The sequence below is a fragment of the Tachypleus tridentatus genome, chromosome 9 (assembly GCF_004210375.1).
Source record: "Tachypleus tridentatus isolate NWPU-2018 chromosome 9, ASM421037v1, whole genome shotgun sequence".
Taxonomy (NCBI): domain Eukaryota; kingdom Metazoa; phylum Arthropoda; class Merostomata; order Xiphosura; family Limulidae; genus Tachypleus; species Tachypleus tridentatus.
In genome coordinates, this window is record NC_134833.1 from 42,617,025 (window position 1) to 42,640,280 (window position 23,256).

Below are 23,256 nucleotides of genomic sequence, written 5' to 3' on the forward strand. Positions count from 1 at the left end.
TTGTTGCATTATCTCTGCTATGTAAATAACGTCTAGAAAACTATCTCCTTTGTGATTCTCGCGTTAATAGGATTCAATCATTTGCAAACGAAAATATAAATTCGCATTTTCTAATGAAATTAGTTATATGATCTGCTGAAACCTGTAGTTTCTGGTAACGCTAATCTCACCAGTCCAACCATTGTGAATGATTGAAATTGTCACCTGTAGAATATTGAAGCTTTACATTGCTTTAATTGTCGAAAATGACTTGTTAATTGAATATACTTTGCAACTAATTTGTGAAAGCGCATGATGACTATATACTTTATATTTTCTATGTGAATGACCTCATGACAGACACCTTATGTTCCCTACAATAGCAGTTTCCAATGAGTAACCGTTTAATATTATTCATGATTGTTAAATGAATAAACGATAATGACTGTTACATTTTCTAATTATTTAATAAATATACGATAATGGTTGTTACACTTCCTTGTTGTTAATGCAAGACTAATGGTTAGTTCTCTGTTAATACCTGTAATGTTTCGTCTTTGATGATTGTCAAGAGGATAAGCATAATAGGCTAAACTCATTATTATTATTGTTATTATTAACTATATCATATTATTAGCTCTTGTTTCTCCATGCATCTATAATAAAGAAGATTACACTTCCTCGGGATATAATCCAATTAAAGTTAACAGCAGCAATTACTCTCAAGTGAAGGTCTCCCAGTAGCACAGCGGCATGTATGCGGACTTACAATACTAGAAACTGGGTTTCGATATCTGTAGTGAGCCGAACACAAATAGCCAATTGTGTAGCTATGTGTTTAATTCAAAACAACAACAAAAACAACTCAAGCGACGATATCGGCTGTTATTTCTATTGGTAAATTAAAATATTATGTATAAATAGAGCAGGCAATTAATATACTCATTCTAGTAACGTGCTGTTCTGTGAAACTGTAATGCATACAGTCTGATAAAATCAGCAGGACAATTATTAATAATTTCTACATCAGCTTATTACCACTAAGAGAAGCCTGAGTCATATTATAACGTGAATTTTGCAAGTATTGACCAGGAAAACCTAATGCTTGCTTCAAAGCTTAAATGGTGCGTGGCTTCATGCCATTGAGCATTTTGGACTCCAGAGAGAACCACTTAGGGAACTATCGTGGCAGTGCAAGTGACAACAAAATTGTAACTGGTAAAACCTGAGCAGTTCTTATCAGTACGAAATTGAAGAATTGGGTGTTGCAAACCATGTGACAGCTTGCCACCCATACCAATAATTTACATGAAGTACATGGAATGATCAAAATAGAAGAGACAGATCATGAGGATATCCTTTTTGGAAAAGTTCATTGAGGGTCTGCTAATGAAATCAATGAGATATTACAAAATATTAAGGAGCACAACAACCTTTGCAAGAACTGTGTTCAAGATGGCAGTATGATGGAAACCTTCAGCAGTCTTCGCAGTGGCTTTATGGCTTTATGAGGCTCACACAGCTTGAAACCTTATAATGCTTCGAACCAGTGATGTTCGAATTCGCATCAAATATCAATAGTTAAGCCATGTTTCGTTATACCCATTAATCAATATATCTAGAGTCTGTCTCACTGATTAAGTAACAATTTTATCATAACCATGTAAACCAGTACTTCAATAGAGAAAGTCAAAGCACCTGCTTCAGCTTTATACTGGTAAGGTATGAGAATACGAATAACTTATATATTGTTTTGGTACAAGAGATATGGTAGGTTTCTTTTCCTTCAAATGTATGGTAACAGCTATCTTATAAAAATTTTGACAGTAATGGACTGCTCCTACCTATCTGTAGAGTATGAAGGCATTTCGACTATGACTATTGAAGTTCCTAATAATTTATACTAATGACCCTCAAATTTGATTTGAACAGTAAAATGGATGGAGAGAGCAGTCAATCTCTACCAATGTTATAGTTAGTTCATAATATGAAGGGTCTGAAACAGTTTAACATATACCAGAAGGAGTAAACATATTGTAAATAGATTAACTAGCCATTAAATACTGAAATCTTTACAATTGAAAGAGACGCATGGCAAATCTCAAATGTCAATGTTATTTCTCAAAAGTTCACCTCTGATTTCAGGTTAAGCATCATCACTTTAAAAATTACAAACTACAAAAGATATTTGTTATCATGGTATATAGAAGAGTGAAAACAATTCTATTTAAAAAATAATTGAGTACCAATCAAATATAATGTCCAAGAATGATGGAAGGATTGGTACATGAAGAAGATTACATTAACACTCCTAATTCAGAAGAATTTGTCTGCAGCATATTGAAAACGTTTATGCTGTTACAATAACAGAAACTCTTGTGAAATTTACTGTTTTTGTATGAAAATTATATCATGCACATTTTGTTTTATCCCTTTTAAAAGTATGAGTTATTCACCTGTTGGTGTATAAACACTAACAGAGGAATGTGAAATCACTAGCTAACATGATTATCAGTGTAGCACGTGAAAAAGATGAAACTGCAGACAACTAAGTACAGACAGACAATAAAAACAAAAACTTGGGAAGTTGTTAACAAAATTTATTTATGTATTTCATCTCAAAATGTTGCTTGTACAGGAGAAATTTAACTTGCTATCATAAGAAAACTAGTCATAAGCATCTTTTAAAACAACTTCCTTAGGCAACAAGATAATTATCCAATACTGTACAAAAAACAAAGATATGGTGAGATTCTATGATCATTTCATGAATGCATTAATAGACAGTTGAATATCTGGTTACATTGCAAATATCTTGCTACTTTAACACCTTTCACCAAGTTTCTGTCCACTGTCAAGTGTAACATACATAATGTTACTTTCAGCACTTAAAACAGGTTATCAGTTATGCATCATGCTGTTGAGTCTGGGTAAATGTGTCAATCATTTTGAGCGACCTAATGTATCTGATTTGGAAGGAGAATATTTTTTTAATATATGTATATAATGTACGAGCGTTTAACTGTCATTTCATATTAACACAGAGAAGGTGACAGCGGTATTCTAAGTACATAAGAAACCAGTCTGGATTGTGTCTAATATAAAGAAATTTTGACAAAGTTTAAATGATAAGATATAATTCTAAGGAAACTCAAGGCTTTTTTTTCTTTGTGACCAAGGTCCAGTTCTTAACTGTTTTGATCACCAGAAAGAAGTGTTGGCATTACATCCCTCTTTTAGTAGACACACACACACAAATCCATATGTATACACATTGCTTTCTGTACTTATTAACGCTGAACGAGCAACTAGCTTTGGATATTTCACTCAAAGAAATCCATGGTTTGATAGTTGCTGACTTTGAGTTATAGCAAGTTCTGTAAGTAGTGAAGGTTCAAAGAATACCATGCCATATCTACTTAATGATTTTATTGAATGAGCTATGCAAACTATCAAGTGTATCATTGTTAAATTTGTAATTCGAAACTGAACTCATTGGGATGATCATCTGTGAAAGTATATAATAATACTAACTAACATATAATTATAATATTAGCTACTCACCAATTTCGTTAATATAATTTGATTAATAGATACAGAGAAGTTAAAATTCAACAGTAAAATGATTCCAGTGTGAATGCAGAGATTAAGTTTAACTAGAGTATGCATCAGCCATATTTGGGTCTGAGTGGACTGTACATTTTATTGTCATTTGGCTCCTTAGTCTGAGCACCTGTGAACTTTAATAGCCCCATGACACCTGAACATGTGATTAAGCTGAAACTGTGTCACAAATAAACCTTGGGAGCTCTTGCTAAATTAAGCAGGAGTCAAAACAAGAAACTATTGCAGAGGGTAAAATGCACTATTGTTGATAACCTGATTCTGATCGAAAACAATGATAATAATTTTTAGATGTTTACAAAGTACCAGAGGGAGATGAACCAACTCCTGAAACTATATACAGAATCATTATTGACCTCAGAGTCATACTGAATGGTTTAGAAATAAATCTGCAAATAATGTGACATAATATTCCAATTTTCTCAAGATTTTCATAAACTTCCTTCCGTAAAGTGTTTTTATTATATTTGTTTAAAATAGAAAATGTTGAATTTTGTTATGAACTTTGCGCATAATTAGACGAGGACTATCTGCGTTAGCCGTTCCTAATTTAGCAGTGAAAGACTACAGGGAAGGCAGCTAGTCATAATTACCCACTACCAACTCTTGTGCTACTCTTTTACCAACTAATAGTGGGATTGACCGTCACTTATAACGTCCCTACTGCTGAAGGGGCGAGCATAGTAAGTGGGACAGAGATTCAAACCCGTGATCCTCAGAGTGCGATTCGAGCGCCCTAACTACTTGTCCATGCCAGGCACAAGATGTTAAGTATAAGACACAGGTATGAGCCACTTCAAGAAAATGCATTTTTATTTAACAGATTACATTTTTTATAAATTCAAGGAGTGCAAACAGATAATTATTATAATATGCTTTATTCCTCTATTTTGTTCACTTTTCTCAACGTCAAACATGTCTACTTTCAGATGGTCGATCCAAATTTGATAGAAACTTTAAGCTATTTACACATCTGAACAATTATTCAATCAAGATTTTTATCCTTTGATTGATTTAATTCTGGCGTTAGATATTAATTTTCATCAGAACCTTAGTAATAGTTTTTATAACTGTCAAGTGGACTAGAATTCTGAGTCCTTATTCTCAGTGTAAATAAAAAAAATGAATTTCACATTTTATCTCTATTTATATAAACATGTCAACTAAAAACAATTTCAAGATTTCGAATTCTCCTTTTCTTTCACTTCACCCATTCAGAGAAAGAAGTGATAGGTGTTCTGTCTAGCTGATTCTGGATGAGTTTTTTAATTTGGTTATCAAACCTTAACTGCAGTCGCCATCCAATTAACTCCACAAAGAAGTTGGCAAACAATTCCACTAATCTGCAAAATAACCCACAATCACTGATGTTGACAGTAGGCGTGGCTTGACTAGTGATCACCAGATCCTTAACCTTTGAGCTGTTCTGTAGGCAAGTGAATTTGACGTCCATCATTGTTTGAGCCTCTAGACGAGGAATCTGTAAGGTGACAGAAGTGGTCACTGTCCTAAAAAAGAGAGGCTTTGTGCACTCACATGAGACAGATGGATTATCCATAGCTAAAACAGTGGATACAATAACCTTGGTACCATAACAAATAATTTGCGGAAGTTGTATCTGTTTTAACGTACTCAGACCTGAAGCTCGACAGCTGTTACATATGAAACGGCCGAATATCTGGGGTGGATCAAAACAGCAGAAAGGATCAGGAATTGAAATAGCTGTCTCTCTTATCACGTAAGATAAATAACCATTAACAACCTGGAATACAGTGGAGTGACAAGTGTCCCGTTTATTTATATGATGAATTTCTTTGCTTTCAAGTCCTAAAACGCAAAAAAACATATTTGATAAAATGTTGATTTTCTGAGATAAACAGAACATGAAAATGAATAGTGAATTAAAACAAAAATACCATAAGATATATTTATCAACAAAGCCAACTTGAATTCACAAAATATACGTTTATCACTCTGTGTTTTTCTACAAAAGGGATTTTATATACAATTTTTGGCATCGTGATACAATAATTAGTAAAATGACACTTCACATTAATTTCTTGAAATACTTACGATTTGGTTAAAAGACTGGTTAATCGTTGGGTTCACTCAGAAAGATTTTTTTTTCACTCCCTGACTAGATTGTACTGAAAAGTGTGTACATTTCAGCTGCAACTCCCTGTATTACTTTTTAGGCGATTTTTCTTGCAGTTATCCAGTATATCATAAGCAAGCGACTGTTTTTATTTGTTATAATTATAACGATTTATTTATTTATTCAATACATTGCGAAAAAGCAGAAATATTTCTCTAAGCGCAAACGTTTCTAAGATTTCTTATGAAAATAAGAAGACATACATACTATGTCGCCTCTGTAGTGTCATGTTATTTCGATTAAATCATGTGACTATAATAGTTTAAAGTGTAGAGCTTTCACAAAGGTTAAGAAAAACTTTATTATCTTTATGTTCTACTTCCACTTCCTAACTGGTAACCTGATCAATTGTGCTGGTATTAGATAGGTAATTCAACTTAACTTTAAATGTTTGTAATGATAAAATGTTAAAACGCACCGGTATTTTCTCGTCAGTTGAACTTCTGACTTGGTCAACTAAGCACACTATGTTTGAGTATACATTTGGGAAAAAAGCTTTGTTGAGCAGTCAGTTGAGTGTACAGAATGTTAAACTGTAATGTTTATTCCTTTATATATATAGACTGGAACAAGTCTGCAAAAACGTTATCACCGAACTTTAGCAATAGGTGGCAATTGCATAATTTTAATGAGATAAAAAACAATGAGGTACTCCTATCGATTTCTTGTTCTTAGAAACGTTAATGGCGATGATATAAATAATTTAGAACATATATTATGTGCTATAAAATTTTATTAGTTTTCAAACAGTAAAGATGAATGTGTGTTTGTTTTTTTCATTTATTATGCCCTTTCTTGGCATCCTATGCCAAACGTACGTAAAGTAATTTTTACTTTTATAGTGTGGCCTGGCATGGCCAGGTAGATAAGACATTCGACTCACAATCCGATGTTTGAGGGCTCGAATACCAGTCGCTCCAAATATGCTCACCCTTTCAGCCGTCGGTGCTTTATAATGTGATGGTTAATCCCCCTATTCGTTGGTAAAAGATTAGCCCAAAAGTTGGCGGTGGGTGGTGATGACTAGCTACCTTCCTTCTAGTCGTACACTACCAAATTAGGGATGACTAGCGCAGATAGCCCTCGTGTAGCTTTGCGTGAAATCCACAACAAAAAAAACCAAACAAAACTTTTAAAGTGGAAAACAAAATACACAAATATTTTGACTGCATTAAAATTTAACAGTAAATTTTTTCTCTATTGAGTTGCTGACAACAAATAAAATTGAAGTGATTTTCTCAAAACTTCACTCTTGCTCATAGAGTTATTGTACTATTAGTGATCACTTTCTCGACATACCTTATAAAGTTAAAAATATAACTTACTTTAATATCGTCTGCAAATTTCATAATATAGCTACGAAAGCAATATATAATACAAATTTTATCATCACCAACTGAACATAGATTAAGTAAAAGTAAAAGTTGTCGGTGGATGGTGATGACTAGTTCCATTTCCTGCAGTTTTATACTGCAAAATTAGGGACGGTTAGCGAATATAGCACACGTGTAGTTTTGCACGAAGTTAAACCAAAATAAAATATTTTCTCCATGATGAGTAAATCCCTTATAGTGACATAAAAATTATGTAAATCTGCTCTTTAAGTGTTATACAAGCTTGATTTTTAAAAATACTACCACATCAAGGCCTCGTTTTTTTCTCTCCCATCCCATGAACCACTTCTTTAGGACGTATTTTATAATTAAATATTTAGTAACATGTGAATAATCTATAATTTGACATGATTATAGGATGTTACTCATTCAGTAAAACTGATAATAAACCGCTAAACAAGTAGATATTGTCCCTTTAATACTTCAAGAACTCACTATTTAGTCAGAGCAGACATTCATAACCCACATAACTCAAGACAGAAGATACTCGTGACTAACTCATAACTAACAGAAATATTAGTGACTTTTGTGTCCTGTGGATTACACTTACGACTTCCCCAGATATCAATGATTTAAGTATAGTTATTACGATATGGTATAACATAAACCATTACCGTTAATACAAGTATAAAATATTTGCGTATGTTATTCAACCTGTTATTTCTATTCCCAAAGTAATAATAAACAATGTTCTGCTTTGTTATTAATTTCCGAACTTAAAAGCGTAACTTTTTAGGATACGATAATCATTTAACACAATTTCATATTGAGTTACACAATGTTGCATAACATTGTTAAACACTTGTTTATACACTGCTACCCAAAATCTTAAGGCTAATGAACATAAAGAAAAAATATGCATTTTACGTTGTTAGGCTCAACCAGTTATTTGAGCAAAGCTCCAAAAGATGACAATAAGAAAAGGGAAAATAAAAATGAAAAACTTTTCAGCATTTAATAGAAAAAATGTAAACACTACAAAATTAGCCTAAATACTAGCTGGTCAAAAGTTTAAGAACATACCAAAAAGAAGTCTTAAACAGAGTAGGAAATGCCCAACAACAGGTTTCAGTAGTGAGTTGCACGGCCGTCATTGTGAATAACTGCAAACATTCGCTTTGGCATGGCCGATATAAGCAGAAGGCTGGCTGGAATGTTATTCCAAGTGGTGAAGATGACTTGACGAAGATCATGCACTGTTTGGAATTGACGTCCATTTCTATAGACTTCCCTTACTATCCACCCACAAACATTTTCAATGGGATCCAATTCGAATGAACACTCTGGATTTTCCAAAATAATCTCGTTATTTGCCATGAAAAAGTCCTTTGTCCTACGGACATTGTGGATTGCAGCGTTGTCCTGCTGACAGATCCAACCATTTCCACACAAGCGAGAGCTTCCAGTCAATGCGGATGCTCTCTCCAATATGCCAATGTAGCCAGCTGCTGTTTGACGACCCTGTATAACCTGAAGCTCCATTGTTCCATGGAAGGAGAAAGTACCCCAGATCATGATGGAACCTCCTCCACTGTGTCATGTAGAAAATGTCTCCGGTGGGATATTCTTATCGTGACAGTAACGTTGGAAGCCATCTGGACCACCCAGGTTAAATTTTTTCTCATCAGAGAACAAAACCTTCGTCCACTTTTCTTCGTTCCATGTTTGGTGTTTCTCAACGAAGTTTAACCGAGCTGTTTTGTAGTGTGGAAGGAAGCGTGGCCTTTGAATACGTTTACGGTTTTTAAAGCCTTTCTCTTGCAGATGCCGTCTTATTGTTCTTGAGCTGCATTCTACGTCCGTAAGGGGCTTAATCTGGTTCGACAATCGGCTTGTTTCTTGCCGGACAACTCTTCGAAACCTGCTTAACGACGGCGAAATTTGCTTGGGCCGACCACTTGAAATTCTCGTTCCGTATCCCTCAGGGTCTTTTAAGAAATTTGCTACAGCAGTTTTACTTCGCCCAATCTCACCAGCTTTTGCAGCTCGACTATTCTGCCACGTTCAAACTCTGTCAACTTTTTAGCCTTTGCCATGTTTTTACCCAATGTAACACAGAAAATGTCAGTGGGAGATGTTGACAACGCTAATGCTTGAACACAAATGACTAAATTTCGTTACGTGTTTATCGATTAACGCTTCGTTTCCGTATAGGTCTTAAACTTTTGACCAGCTAGTATTTAGGTTATTTTCATAGTGTTTACATTTTCCTTATTCAATGCTTAAAAAGGTTTTTTATTTTTATTTTTCATTTTCTTATTTCAATCTTTCGAAGCTCTACTCAAATAAATGGTTGAGTCTAGTAACGCAAAATGCATTTTGTTTTCATTAACCTTAAGATTTTGGCCAGCAGTGTATGTAAGTATTAATCTTACTTTCTTAACAAGTACAGAAAAAGCAAATAGTGCTGTAGTTCAGTTTGTTGTTTGTTTTTTGGAATTTCGCACAAAGCTACTCGAGGGCTAGCCGTCCCTAATTTAGCAGTGTAAGACTAGAGGGAAGGCAGCTAGTCATCACCACCCACCGCCAACTCTTGGGCTACTCTTTTACCAACGAATGGTGGGATTGACCGTCACATTATAACGCCCCCACGGCTGAAAGGGCGAGCATGTTTGGCGCGATGGGGTTGCGAACCCGCGACCCTCAGATTACGAGTTGCACGCCTTAACACGCTTGGCCATGCCGGGCCTTCTGTAGTTCAGTGGATGACACCTGTATTCCTGGTATAACAATTCACGATCCATTTTATATCGATTCAAATTAAATGAAAATCAATTTTTATAAATGTTTTGGTATGTTATATACATATGTTTAACTCATTTGAGCTGATTTACCCTCAAAGATAACATTATCAATAACCATAAAATGTTTATTTCCTTGCCTCTCTCGAGAACGCTTTGACGATCGTTTTTTTGTTTGTTTTTTTTTGGTGATGCTCAACAATGTATATATACAATAAACAATATTGTTTATCGTCACAATTATCAGCTGACTATTCTTAGGCCAATTAATGCTCACTACTGAGAGTGATTTGTGAGAAAGGTTTGTTTATATTCTTTATTTTCTGTCATTTTGCTGATATGCTGTAAAAAAATTTAATTCAAAAGTTTTATGGCAACGAGCTTTAGCCTTAAACAAAATAAGATTTACTAGCTAAGCCTTACGTTAGATTTATGTATTAAATTAGACTACAAATGGGCTCGTGTTACTAACATTACAGAGTCAGTGTTTAAAAAGTTTTAAATAGAGAAGATATGTCAATAAATAACAATTATTTTGGTATTTTAACATATATATTATCTATGTAACTCTAAAACATAAAGAAAAATAAACGTTTATTAGTACCCGATATATTTTATCCTTTATACAGTTGAAAGAGTTGAAAATTTGTATCAGAATCTCCTTTTCTACTTCATGGCCTATAAAATGGCTCAAAAAGCTATTTAAGGTTCTTTCAGAATGATACGTACTTTTGTTCGCAATAACATATCACTTTTCTGTGTACTATAAATGTGGTACTTAAAGTATATCAAATATGTAAAGGTTTTCAAGAAGAAGATGTTTGTTTGATAGCGTATAGAATGGAGAACACTGTTAAATATTATTACAAAAACGATTTTACCACAAAATTTCATCAAAAGCTTGTTTCAGCTTTTCCAGCAATACATATCCTTGTTTGAAGTCCATCAAAAGCTTGTGTGAATCTTTTTAGCAATACAGATAATTTCTCGAAGTCTGTCACAAGCTTGCATTAACTTTTTCCAACAATACAGATCCAATATGGTAAAGTTATTTGGAAGGTCAGATTATATTTGTAAAATGATATTGTTCAAATCTGGTTTTGATCTGGTACAGTCACTGCAGTGATGTTAAAATGGTATTGGCAACCTTATGTTTCTCACATCAATCCTTTCTGACTGGTTTGTTTTGTTTTGTTTTTGATTTTGAATTTCGCGCAAAACTACACGAGTTATTAATTGGTTTGGAAGCAAATGTATTACAAAAAATAGGTACTTGCTTGTTATGCCTTAAAAAACAATTACTCCCTTTTCTAGGCCTATCTTTCAGATTTTTCACAGCGCTTTAAGTACTGTTCTACTTTGCTTGTACTTTAAGATTTACATATATGGAAAATTCTTCCACTATTAACGGTATTTTTCTTTGTAATAAGTGCAACAATTCTTAATCACAATTGGCCATCGACTTAAATGACCTAGTCACATTGTTATACAAATTTATTTTTTAACATTTATTTACAAATGTATAGTTACGTTGTTGTTTTGAATTAATCACAAAGCTACACAATGGGCTATCTGTGCTCTGCTCACCACGGGTATCGAAACCTGATTTTTAGCAGTGAGAGTCTGAAGACATACCGCTGCGCCACCAGGGAGAAATGAAAAGGCAAGCATATAAATTGTTATCTGAGCGGAATATCTCGAAAGAAGTTAAACGAATGGTAGACTACGAAGTTATACCAAGTATTAAGAAAGAGCTGGAGAATAACAAAATAACAATCTATGAGCAACTCAAGCATTATCCATTCATGAATACACCAAAACAAAACTAATAGGTGAGTATGAAGAGATGCAGTTCTATAAGCGTTATTTACAAGAAAGAAAAATACAGAATCAGTTGTGGATCAGAAACTTGACTGACGACATTTCTTCGTGAAATCAAACAAGCTTATAAATACCCCTTGGTGACTCACTGAAATACTACACTAAATGCATTTGTACCATTATTATGTGATACACTAAAAGTAAAAATGAAAAACTCACTAAATTAGTGTCCATATATTTTTGACAGTTTACAGAAAACAAAATAAATTGACTTAAAGGTAAAAAAGTAATTATGAAAACATGAAATGTTTATATTACTGGTGAGAAGTTTAAAAGGCAAATAAACTTCAAACCCAAGATGAAATCTTTGTAAGCTCCATGTTCTTTATCCTTTAATGATCATTGTATGTCTAATGCACCTCCAAGTTTTAACAAAATAAAGTCTGGATAAAACTACTGTGGGATTTTAAACTAATATCATATTATATTTAAAGATGACCTTCCCATAAAAATCTTACCACATGAGGAAGTCGAGTCATCTTATCACCTAATAAAGACACTATCATTTATGATCTGAAGAAGTTGCTATCACTTTATTGTCTGAGGAAGCAAATATCATCTTGTCACCTCATAACGCTGCTACCGTATTATAATCTGCGAAAACAGCTACCAGTTTATCATCTGAAGAAGTTTCTATTATTTTATTACTTGAGAAAACCACTACTATCTTTTGACGTTAAAAATCTGTTATCATCTTATCACGTGAAGAATCTTCTACCATCGTATTATTCGAGGAAGCTGGTAACAAGTTTTACAAGAAGTGGTTTAAACTAGTCAGGTTGGCTGTCTCTAAATGATCAATGTATATCATGTTCACAGATACTTAAATATATATATATATTTGGTAACAATATATATTGTATATTGGTAATATATATATTATGTTAACAAGGTTGTGTAGTAGGTTATGAATAATAATATGATGCACTTGATAAGTTATTACTTGATGAAGAGATAAATAACATCTAAGTAATTTTTCTGAAGAAATGAAGAATTAGTAATGAAAAATATTTATTAAATATTGCTGACAAAGATCCTGAGAAATATATGATTAAAAAGGTAATCAGTAGATCTAGTGTAAAAAATGACTTTAAACTCCAGCAATCAAAAGGTTCTATTTTTATGTTTATTCGTAGTTAAGCACAAGAACTAGGCTATGGGCTATCTGTGCTTTGCCCATCACGAGTATCGAAACCTAGATTCTAGCGTTGTAATTTCGTAGACATTCCACTGTGCCACTGGGGGCCAGAAAGTTCTACACCGGATGGTTTTGCCTAATGAATAAATTAACAGAACCATGACATCTATACAAGGAACTGTTTCGTCATTATGCACTCTAACCTCGTACCTAGTGGAGTAAATAATTTTCCAATGTGATTGCACCTTATGATGCTGCCATCTTTCAGTATGACTATGCGCATTAGAGGCTACATTTTTCAATATCGATATGACTGTTAAAGGAACTAATTTTTGAATATGGTTACGTTCATGCGAAAGCACTATATTAGGAGTTAGATATGACCAACAACCAATCAAAATAGTTTTTGTAAGACATCATCAGCAAAGTAATAATACTGGTCTAACATAACCCTAACATGCTTGTATAAAAACTAAACATTACCACAGCGTGTAGTGAAACTTACTACACCTGTATCAATATGATTTTTTTATTGCTGGTTCACAAATGCATACGAAAAACTTAAATGAAGTAAGTTATATACCTTTACTTTTAAATAACATATTTTGTTTTTTTCGCTACCTAATGTCACGATTAGAAGTAAATTGGGTACTACCCATTAATTATTTTGATCTTTTGTATTCAAAGGAAACTGAAAATAATAAATTAAAGTTATTCTCATATGCGAAATACAGAAACAAAAGTTCGAAGTTTAATTCAGACAAAACTTACAATTTAAATGTATACACAGAAAGGAAACAAGACTCACCAACAGGTTGTGTTGTAAATATGATAGACATTGCAAGACAACAAAACATCCTTTTGGACGGCATTATCTGGTCATTTGCCACGGTCAATCTGATAAAATAAGCATCATTTATATTCCTAAGGAGAAAAAAACGTTATACATATATATGTATGCATAAACTATTGAATAATATAACAAAAGTACTATTATTATAATAATAACGTAAATTTTAACTTCTTGGTAATTCTCATGTTGGATTTGATGTGTTTTGTTTATACAGTGTCTCTTTGGTCAGTATTGTTTTGTGTGTTGTAAATTGCGGTGTGTTTATATATTTCAACAAACCCGACATTAACTGGAACCAAAAACCAAACGTTGTCTATTATATAACTTGTCAAGCCAAAGATCAAAATGTGTAAGGTAGGTGTCGTGATGTCACACTCAACATGCTTGGCATAGACAGTATATATATATATTGCTAACTGGTTGCTATCTGTTCTACAGTTCTAAATCAGGAAAGGATATGCCCTGAGCCTTAGGGTCTAGCATGGCCATTTAACCCACGTGTGCATAAGGTTTATTTTACGTTGAAGTAGATCAATACTGTCTCATCTAGTTAGCTTACATGCAGTGCTATATTGTTATTAGAAGTAAAGAATTCAACTGAAGTTTTTACAATTTTACTTCTAACCAGAGTATTTAGTTGTTCATTAATAAGACAGGAGGCAGCACTGAGTATGTAGGGATGGCTTAGTTGTTCATCGAAATCGTATTATAAATATCTCCTTAATACGTCATCAAAACTTTACAATACTATAACAGTGTTTCCTTTTATAACAATATTTATGTAATGACTGAGTTACAAGTTTTGGCATTGTCTGTGAATATCATAGCAGAAATGTTTGAATTTATTTTTATTTCTGCTGTTTCATTTGTATTACATAACTCACAAACAAAAACAATGATGTCAATCAATTTCACTGAAGTCACATAGTTTCAAACAAAGTATGCACTTATAAGTGTTATTAACTACGAATATTTGATCATAAATTTGGTATAAATGGCGTTATCTTTGCCCCTTGAAATCAGCTTTTTAACAAACAACCGTAAGTAGAAAGTGAAACAGGAATTATCGCTGTCAGAACCTCATTGTATATAGAACTCAGTTGTAAGTACAACCTTCCTATGTCTATTGAAACGCTGCATTAAACACAACAACAACAAGCAAACAAGTAAGGGAAAAACCTTTCCAAAAAAGTAAGTAAATATGGAAATGACCATAACTAAACCTTCAAAAAACAATACAAACAAGATAGTAGGGATGGTATTTGTATCATGCCTAAGTAATAGCACAGGAAAGAATTAACATACACCTATATATACATATAACTATTTGATAACAATTGAATTGATTTATCTTATTTTTGTCTCCTAACATTCTACTATGCTCTGTTCCTAAGTTACAATACACAGATGATCGTAATGCCATCTCTACTATCTTATTTGCATTGTTTTTGAAAGATTCATATCAGCCATCAATACATTTACTTTCGATTTTCGCATGATTGTTATTATTATCATGACATGTTCCTGGCTTTATTAGTGTATAAAGAAATACTTTTTTATTTATCTGTAACTGTGTGTGTTTTTCTTACAGCACAGCCACATCTGGCTATATGCTGTGTCCACTGAAGGGATTCAAACCCCTTATTTTAGTGTTGTAAATCCGTAGATTTACCGCTGTACCTTTTAATTATTTAACTATAATATATTAACAACAGTTTGATACTGTCGTATACGTGTTTAGGGGCCACAAACATTCCGATTTAGTTTCTTACACTTCACCAAAATAGATTCGAGAACGTAAAAAGAAACATTGCCATTACATTTTTATCATATTAACTTAAATATCTTGATTAATTTAATAAAAACATGATTAATTTTTTATTATTTATGCTTCTTTTCCAAACAGTCGCATATTTTTCTGCAAGAACTTTTTTGTTTCGTAAATTCTTGTAAAGCTACACAAGGATTATCTAGAAAAAAACAGCCCGACAACGATACCACTGCTAATTCTTGAGCTACTTGCGTGGAATTGTGGAATTAGAAATTCGCATGACGCGTTCACTGTGTTTTATTTTACCGTAATGGGACTGCGATCTATAAACCTTCAGATCCACAGTTCTGTACATTAAACGTTAGTTCATACCTGACTCCTGTAGAAATTAAACGAATCTCAATTCTGAGAGTTCAATTTTGATTAATTTCAACTTCTAACATGAATGCTTTAGAGAACTGAGGTGAAACAAATAACGCATAAGTCGATTTTTCGGTTGTATGTTATATTCGTTATTTTGTCGCTGGCGGAGGTAGTAGAATAAATTACAGAGTTTTCTGACACTCATGCAGCCGTAAAAATGACAACAAACGTAAACGAAAACTAGATTATTCAAATTATTTTAGATTTTGTTTTAATTACTGTTAGTATAATATATATTTTGTATTAGCAGTTACTGTTAACATCACTTCTGACACTTATTTTAATCACTCGCACCATCATACAGTACTGTGTTGTTTGTCAGTCAGTAAACTGATCATCACGTATATGATGATTAACTTTGCAATTTGTACTGTCGTGACGTCAATAAAGCGTGCGAATGTCATGCATCACGAGAAGAATTATACACTTTGTAAACTACAAAACAACATGACAAATAAATTTCAAAAGCAAAAAACAAAAATATTTATCTCTTGTGTTGGAAGAAGTTGCAAAGTGGGGTGCTTGGCTAAACATTCAGATTTTTACAAAGGCAGCTCAATTTAGCGGGTCTAGGGTCTTGCCCCCCCTCCATAAAATTAATGTGATAATATAATTGAAATATACAAACGTGGGGGTGCTACAGTACACCCGGTTCTGACGTCTCTGTTTAAAACTCTTAATTTTGGTTTTATTTACTTATGAAACAGAACACTTTCGGGAACCCTGCAAAAATTCACAGGTGAAATACATCTCAGTTTTGTGTGGTTTGCGTGTTGTTGTTTTTTTAATGTGATATAAATACTTATCAAAATATATTTCCATTTTTAATATAGAAGTTCCTAGTTTTATTCTTGCCTTACAAAAGACATTATAAGTTGTTACATCAATTCTTATTACATTAAAACATGTTTGTAAACTTAATACATATTCTTGAATAAGACACATTCACAAAGAAAAAACCTAAATTGTTTTTCGAAATCACCTACTGTAATCTTAAAATACTTTCATTTGAGAATGAAAATATAGAAAACAAGATATCTGGCTGTACTTAAAACGTACCTGTCTTGCTTGTCTTTCCTCATTTAGATACGGCGTTGTTCACAAGCGAGAATAATATATATTTTGTTATTCTTCTCAATAAGGAGCAACCGATAGAAGCAAATTTATTTTAGGAAGAGTCTCGCAGTATACTTATTGATTCTATGTAATCAATAAAACATATTGTACATATATACAATATAATGATTGTATATTATATTATATACAAATATAATACAATGGTAGATTGAGTAACTACTGAAATTTTAGTTATATGATAGCAAAAATCTTGTTCAAGCTGTTCTAGCAGACTGCTTTTTATGTGCTGCACGTTACGTTCTAGTGATAATACTACAGTAGAGTTATATCAGGAAGTTGCGCAAATTTCTGAGATGATCATTGTCAAGCAATAACAATATTGAAGGACACGTAAAATAAATACATAACCATACATTTTGTACAGTTAGCCAAACAATGTTTGTCAACAGAATAAAAGATAACATTTACTCTGTAAAATAATTTCCCGACAATAAACTTTGTTGCAAAAAATTGCATGAGCGCCAGACTTTTTTTTTCATTTAGTTATTTTCACTGTTACCATGCGAATTGCACATAAAACCGGAGTTACGCTCCAATAAGAATATTATTGAGCCTACGTTACAAACACTAGTAATAAGTGATGTTATTTTATTATTAATGAACAACAATGTTAAAACAAGCTATTATTTCTCTGTTTTTGTTTTTGGAACAGTGGTTCATATTGCAAATGATGATAATGATACATTGTTTACATTATCATGTTAAATTTCCTGAGGAACAAGACTTGCAGTGCCTAAAATCTATGCATTTCATTCTAGAATACTAAATATTAATAAAATGTGGAATTATTTTCCTTTCTTCTCTTCATTTTCGATAGATAATAAGAATTATACTCTTAAACTGAATGTAAGCTTGTTTGTATAAATATCTGCCTATGTCTAGTTCACGCTTTACATATGCTTGTGATACAAATATAGTACAAATGCTTTTGAGCGATCAGAGTGAAGTAGTAGCATCGTTCTTGGTTGATAAACATTTAGGTTTTACAACTCAACAGCAAAAACATTCAACTGCATGATGAGGAACACGCTCCAAAAAAACTACCAACCTCGAGGATTATGTGGACAACATTCTGACCCAAAGAGTCAGATGGGAAGACCAACTGAAGAAACTCAGAGAGCTGTTTGGACGAGTGAGAGTAGGATGTCCGACCATCAGACCATCTAAGTGCTAGATCGGTTATTCTGTGCTGCACTTTGTTGGACGTAAGGTGAGAGACCAATAGATAGTCTTAAAAGAGGAGAAGCTAGCCCGCAAACAAGATGCACCAGCTCGGATGACCAAACAACAAGTCAGATCCTTCCTGGGGCTAGCAAGATACACCAGAAAGTCCATTCCAAGCTAGACTGAAGTCACTGCACCACTGTCGGACCTGACCAAGAGATGCCAACACAACAAGGTGAAGTGGGAACAACTACAGCAGTGGTATCCCAGAAGTTGAGGAACAAGTTAGAAAGTTTTTTACTTCTTACAACACCAGACTTCAATAAACCATCCATCTTCCAGCCCAATGCATCAAACGTTGGAATTAGAAGAACATTTATACTAACTTTCTTCTGCAACGAACATCAGCAAAGAGGTGTTACATAATGAGGATAACTACTCTGTGGCTGAACGATGTTTGGTCATCACATTTGCCATCCAGAAATTCCATGGCTACCACTACGGGAAGAAATTTATCATCCAGACAAACTATCAGCCACTTGCATACATCCAGAAGTATACAACTTACAATTCAAGGATCATAAGGTGGGTGTGTATCTCCAGAATTATTGGTTCTGCACTGAATTCATTAAGTGCATTGCAAATGTCGGCGCATACTATATGAGTAGACTTTGTGCATGGACTGAAATCAGTATTTGAATATAGTATTATAATTTAATAAATATTTTAGTACAACTGTTAAATTTAGTTATTTTTAGAAATAATAGTTTATCATAGGATTCTTTATTTAACCGATCATGCATTGTGTATTTCATTTGTTGTTTTGCATTGGTACTTATTTTATTATTGTGTCATAGTGTTAAGAACTTTTCCTCGTTGTTTCAACAGAGTATTATTCCATCTTATTATCATGCAATGTGTAAAACATGTTAGACCTCTGTTGGTCTGAAAATATGTGTAAAAAATATAGTTTAGGTAAAACAAAGTGTAAAGATAGTAAAATAGATTCAGATTGTGTATTTGTAAGTTCCATAACGAGCATATAGTGAAGCTTTCTTTTCAAATGAAATTATTGTGGATTTTTATTGTAGAATATTGTAGAATTACAAAAGAATAATTTACCTTTTCATATGTGTTCTAAAGTAATTGAGCCAAACTGTATATACTTTTAAGGAAAAAGAGACGATTATTTAAAGTTCTGGATAGAATTGTGGTAATTAACTTTGTAACAAATAATTATTTAAACATTTGACATGTTTTGAGATATTATGTTAAAACAAGTGGACTATGTGCTATTGTTGAATGACTAGCTGCCTTCCCTCTAGTCTTACACTGGTAAATTAGGAACGGCTAGCACAGATAGCCCTCGAGTAGCTTTGTGCGAAATTCCAAAAAACAACAACAGCTATTGTTGGAATTTGTTGCCAACAAGTCACAGACGCGTACTGTAAAGAATCCGGCCCACACATACGTAAAACTCTGAACTTTTTATACAAACAGATTTAAAAAATTTCAAAATCTCTTATCTCTTATTCTTTTCCCACTTCTATCTGATGTTTGCCATTTTGCATTTATAAACAAACCATTTTTGGTCCTGCTCGTGAATCAAATTGCAGCAAACATCTGTTTTTCAAAAAAACTTAACGAATAAACATATTCATTACTAAAGACGAAAATATTTGTTTGTTTCGCCTACTACAAATATAGTGAAGAACATTATTTAATAAAACATCACTCATGATACCTTTTTCACAAGATAATGTTACATGAAGAACCCAAATATAATCTGCGATCAATATTATGGATTCATTCATTGAAATTCACATTGTTAAAAGAGTTTTTGTTGTTTACATAGTCTGGGTTTATATTAATGTTTTTGGGAAGTGCTTGGCTTGTGAACTATAATCTGCTGTTCATCTAATTGGATTGATTCCTAAAAATTGATTATATACAACTTGCAAACCTTCATTTTCTTTGAATCCATTCTGGGTGAAATTCTGAAAAGAAAACAAAAGTATCCAGTTCGTTCTCAGATTCCTATAATTCAACTTGTACAAATAACGATTGCATGCAAGCCACATGGCCAATTAGACTGAAGTTTTTGATTTAGTTTCATATATATGATCTTTCGAAATATATCCTATATCTATATAAGTGAAAACCTTAAACCTAAATTTTAGACTCAAATAGTTAATTTTTAAAGAACTTTTACATTATTTATTTCGCCATTGTCTCATCTACATTTTCAAAAGACGCTTTAAGATATATTCAAAAGCTTTGAGAAATTGAGCTTACCTTCTATTTTCTAATTCAACAGTTTTCGAACTTTACATTCTTGTTAGAGCTAGTGAGATACTCAAAACTTTAGTATATATTATATAACTTCTGCTGTGAAGTTTTCAATAGTTTTCGTTACGGAAAGCAGTTAGACAACTGGGTAAAGAGGGTTCTGATAGCGACGGTATTTTGATCAAGATATCTGGCTAGTAATATATTTTATTCATTTTTTTCAAGTTCTTACGAAAGAAACGAAAATGACAAGTTGTTTCTCTTTCGATTTTGAGGCCACAGTAATTTAAGGTACTACATAAGGAGGTACTGAGTAAGTGTACAATAAATAAAATTTAAAAAGCTTCTTTTCATTTCTACTCTTGCCGATAATTCTAATTTGTTTTGATTTCTGTATGTTGAATTAATTTCAAACATAAGTAACATCAGCATATTATATATCCTGGAGAAATGAGAAATAAAACTTGTGTTAGGACATATATAAACAAACTCTTTTAAACCACAGATACTCTAGTTGGACGCTGTACTTTTAATTTTTAAAAGTATTGGCATTACAACAGCCTTACATAAATGCACATCATAACAATGTTTTCTTTTATGAATAGCCAACTGATAAAAAGCTTAAGTAATATTAAAATGAATCACATTGCATATGGTGTTATTTCATAAAAAACAAATCGTACGAAATATCATTAACTCATATTCAAGAACAGTTTGGTGATGCTGTCAGTCCACTCAGGCTGTTTAACAAATGACAAAAGTAAAGATGTACTCTTTATTGGATATCGAAGATAATTAAATATGAATTAAATATATGAAACCAAGCTTTGTCTTCTTAAAATCATATAATTATTATTAAAATTATATGTGACATGTAATAGATTCATTAAATTCTTGTTATGAAACTAGACTTATTTTTAAAACGTTTGCTATTAAAATTATTTTTCTTGTTTATGTAAACTGGAAAAAAAATTTTACAATAAAAACTATCATCCTGTTATTTGTTATCATAGATAAAGTTCAACCACGTGCTCTGGCATGTGTTCAAAACATATAATGGGAATTTCCCAACACTCATGTAGTTTGTTTATGCAGCTTACACCTATGCGCAAAGTAATAGATAAATACTCGAAATACATTATTTTGAATAACGACAAATAAGTAAACCAGACTATAAAAACGAAGAGATTTATAAATAATCCGCCCAAAAATTGTTTATTCACATAAGAATCTGCAGCCTTCAGTGATGTTAATTCAAACAGAATAGAGCATCAACCTTCCACCTAATGTTGTTGTTGTTCTTGTTTTCAAACCTACCCAATGAGCTATCTCTAATTCATTAACCACAGGGATTATTCAAACCCCACTATATTAGCAGTATAAGTCCGTAAACTTGCCATTAATCTTTTGAAAAACCCTAACATTGTAAAAATCCATTCTAATTACCTGGACTACCGATTATTTTTGTTTGCTTCGAATATAATACGCAATGTCTTATTACTATAAACATGTACAAGAAGAGATACAGTGATATGTCTGCAGACTTATAGCTCCGGAGTTTTGACACACTTGGTTGTCAGAGCGCAGATAGTCAATTGTGCAGTTTTGTGTTTAGCTGCAAATAAGCAAACAAATATTTTAAAGTAATTTCCTATGAATATGTGTATTAATATAGTTATGATTCGCTGGAGTTATGATGTTTTTAGATTATGTAAAATATACAAAAAACAAACTGACTTTTTAATACCTCTGCGACTTTTGCAGTACCTTATTAAATATTATTCAAAAGGTTTTGGTTCTATATATCTAGCTGTTTTTGTTGTAGACTGGTAGAATAATAATAAGAAGAAAAATTACATAGCAGCTGTTTTGAACGAATTTTCTTTTCCTTGCAAGTCTAACATGCAAGCTTTTTTGCATTTTTTATATATGTATAGCCTTAGCAGTCAATAGAAAATGTTTTAAAGTGTCATCAACTGGGATATTCCTTGTAATTAATGAAACTGGAAAAAAAAACTTAATCAATTTTCAAAAACAGTCCTGCAGTATGTCGTATACTACATGTGGTAAGCAATATAAATGACAATAGTCATCGACGCATTCTAAACACCAGTACGAAAGATAAAACAAAAGGTTTCCATCTGTAAACGAGGTCAACGTGGTATAAATTTATCAAGATAAGGTTTTCAGTGATATTTCCAGTTCAATCATCGCAGACCTAAGGCAGCTGGAAAAAGAAATAGATACTCACGCTATGCCATGTGAAGACAAACCGGCTAGTTTCCCGAATTCAGTACCTACGGATTTCTATGCAATTGGAATGTAAAAACGACGTTTAGAAACTAGTGTCCTCTTCATACACTTGATGGATTATGGAAAGTTAACAGAGAGACGTCGTCAGCTTTACACTCTATAACTATACAATAGATTTATATGCAGTTGAAACTATGCTTTCAGGCTGTTGGCAAACCACATGGTCGTCAGGTAAAATGTAATCATCATGCGAAATGACTGTAACAAAATAATGAGGCTCCAACTGGTTTTAATACAATGTAGTTAATCTCTGTAATTGAAATGTCAATGAAAACTAACATTTTCATAGCTTTATATTACTTTTTTCCTTAATGCTAAAAGTATTTTATCATTACTAGAGTAATAGAAAATCGCATTTGTTTTGATGCAAGGATATAAAATGGGCAAAACTAAA

General features: G+C 32.7%; 1 protein-coding gene across 2 annotated transcripts; it reads right to left on the reverse strand.

The window, feature by feature from the left end:
• Window positions 1-4,398: 4,398 nt before the first annotated feature.
• LOC143225140 (uncharacterized) lies at window positions 4,399-23,195 on the reverse strand. 2 transcript variants are annotated; one of them, XM_076454015.1, is made up of 3 exons: window positions 17,019-23,195; window positions 13,721-13,809; window positions 4,399-5,430 (listed from the first exon to the last, which is right to left on the reverse strand). In XM_076454015.1, the coding sequence occupies exons 1-3, from the start codon at window positions 17,039-17,041 to the stop codon at window positions 4,805-4,807; spliced, it is 738 nt and encodes a 245-aa protein (XP_076310130.1). In that variant the 5' UTR covers window positions 17,042-23,195; the 3' UTR covers window positions 4,399-4,804. The 2 variants fall into 2 exon arrangements, with proteins under 2 accessions (XP_076310130.1, XP_076310128.1); XM_076454013.1 differs by having other exon boundaries at window positions 13,721-13,836.
• Between the last annotated feature and the right edge of the window lie 61 nt (window positions 23,196-23,256).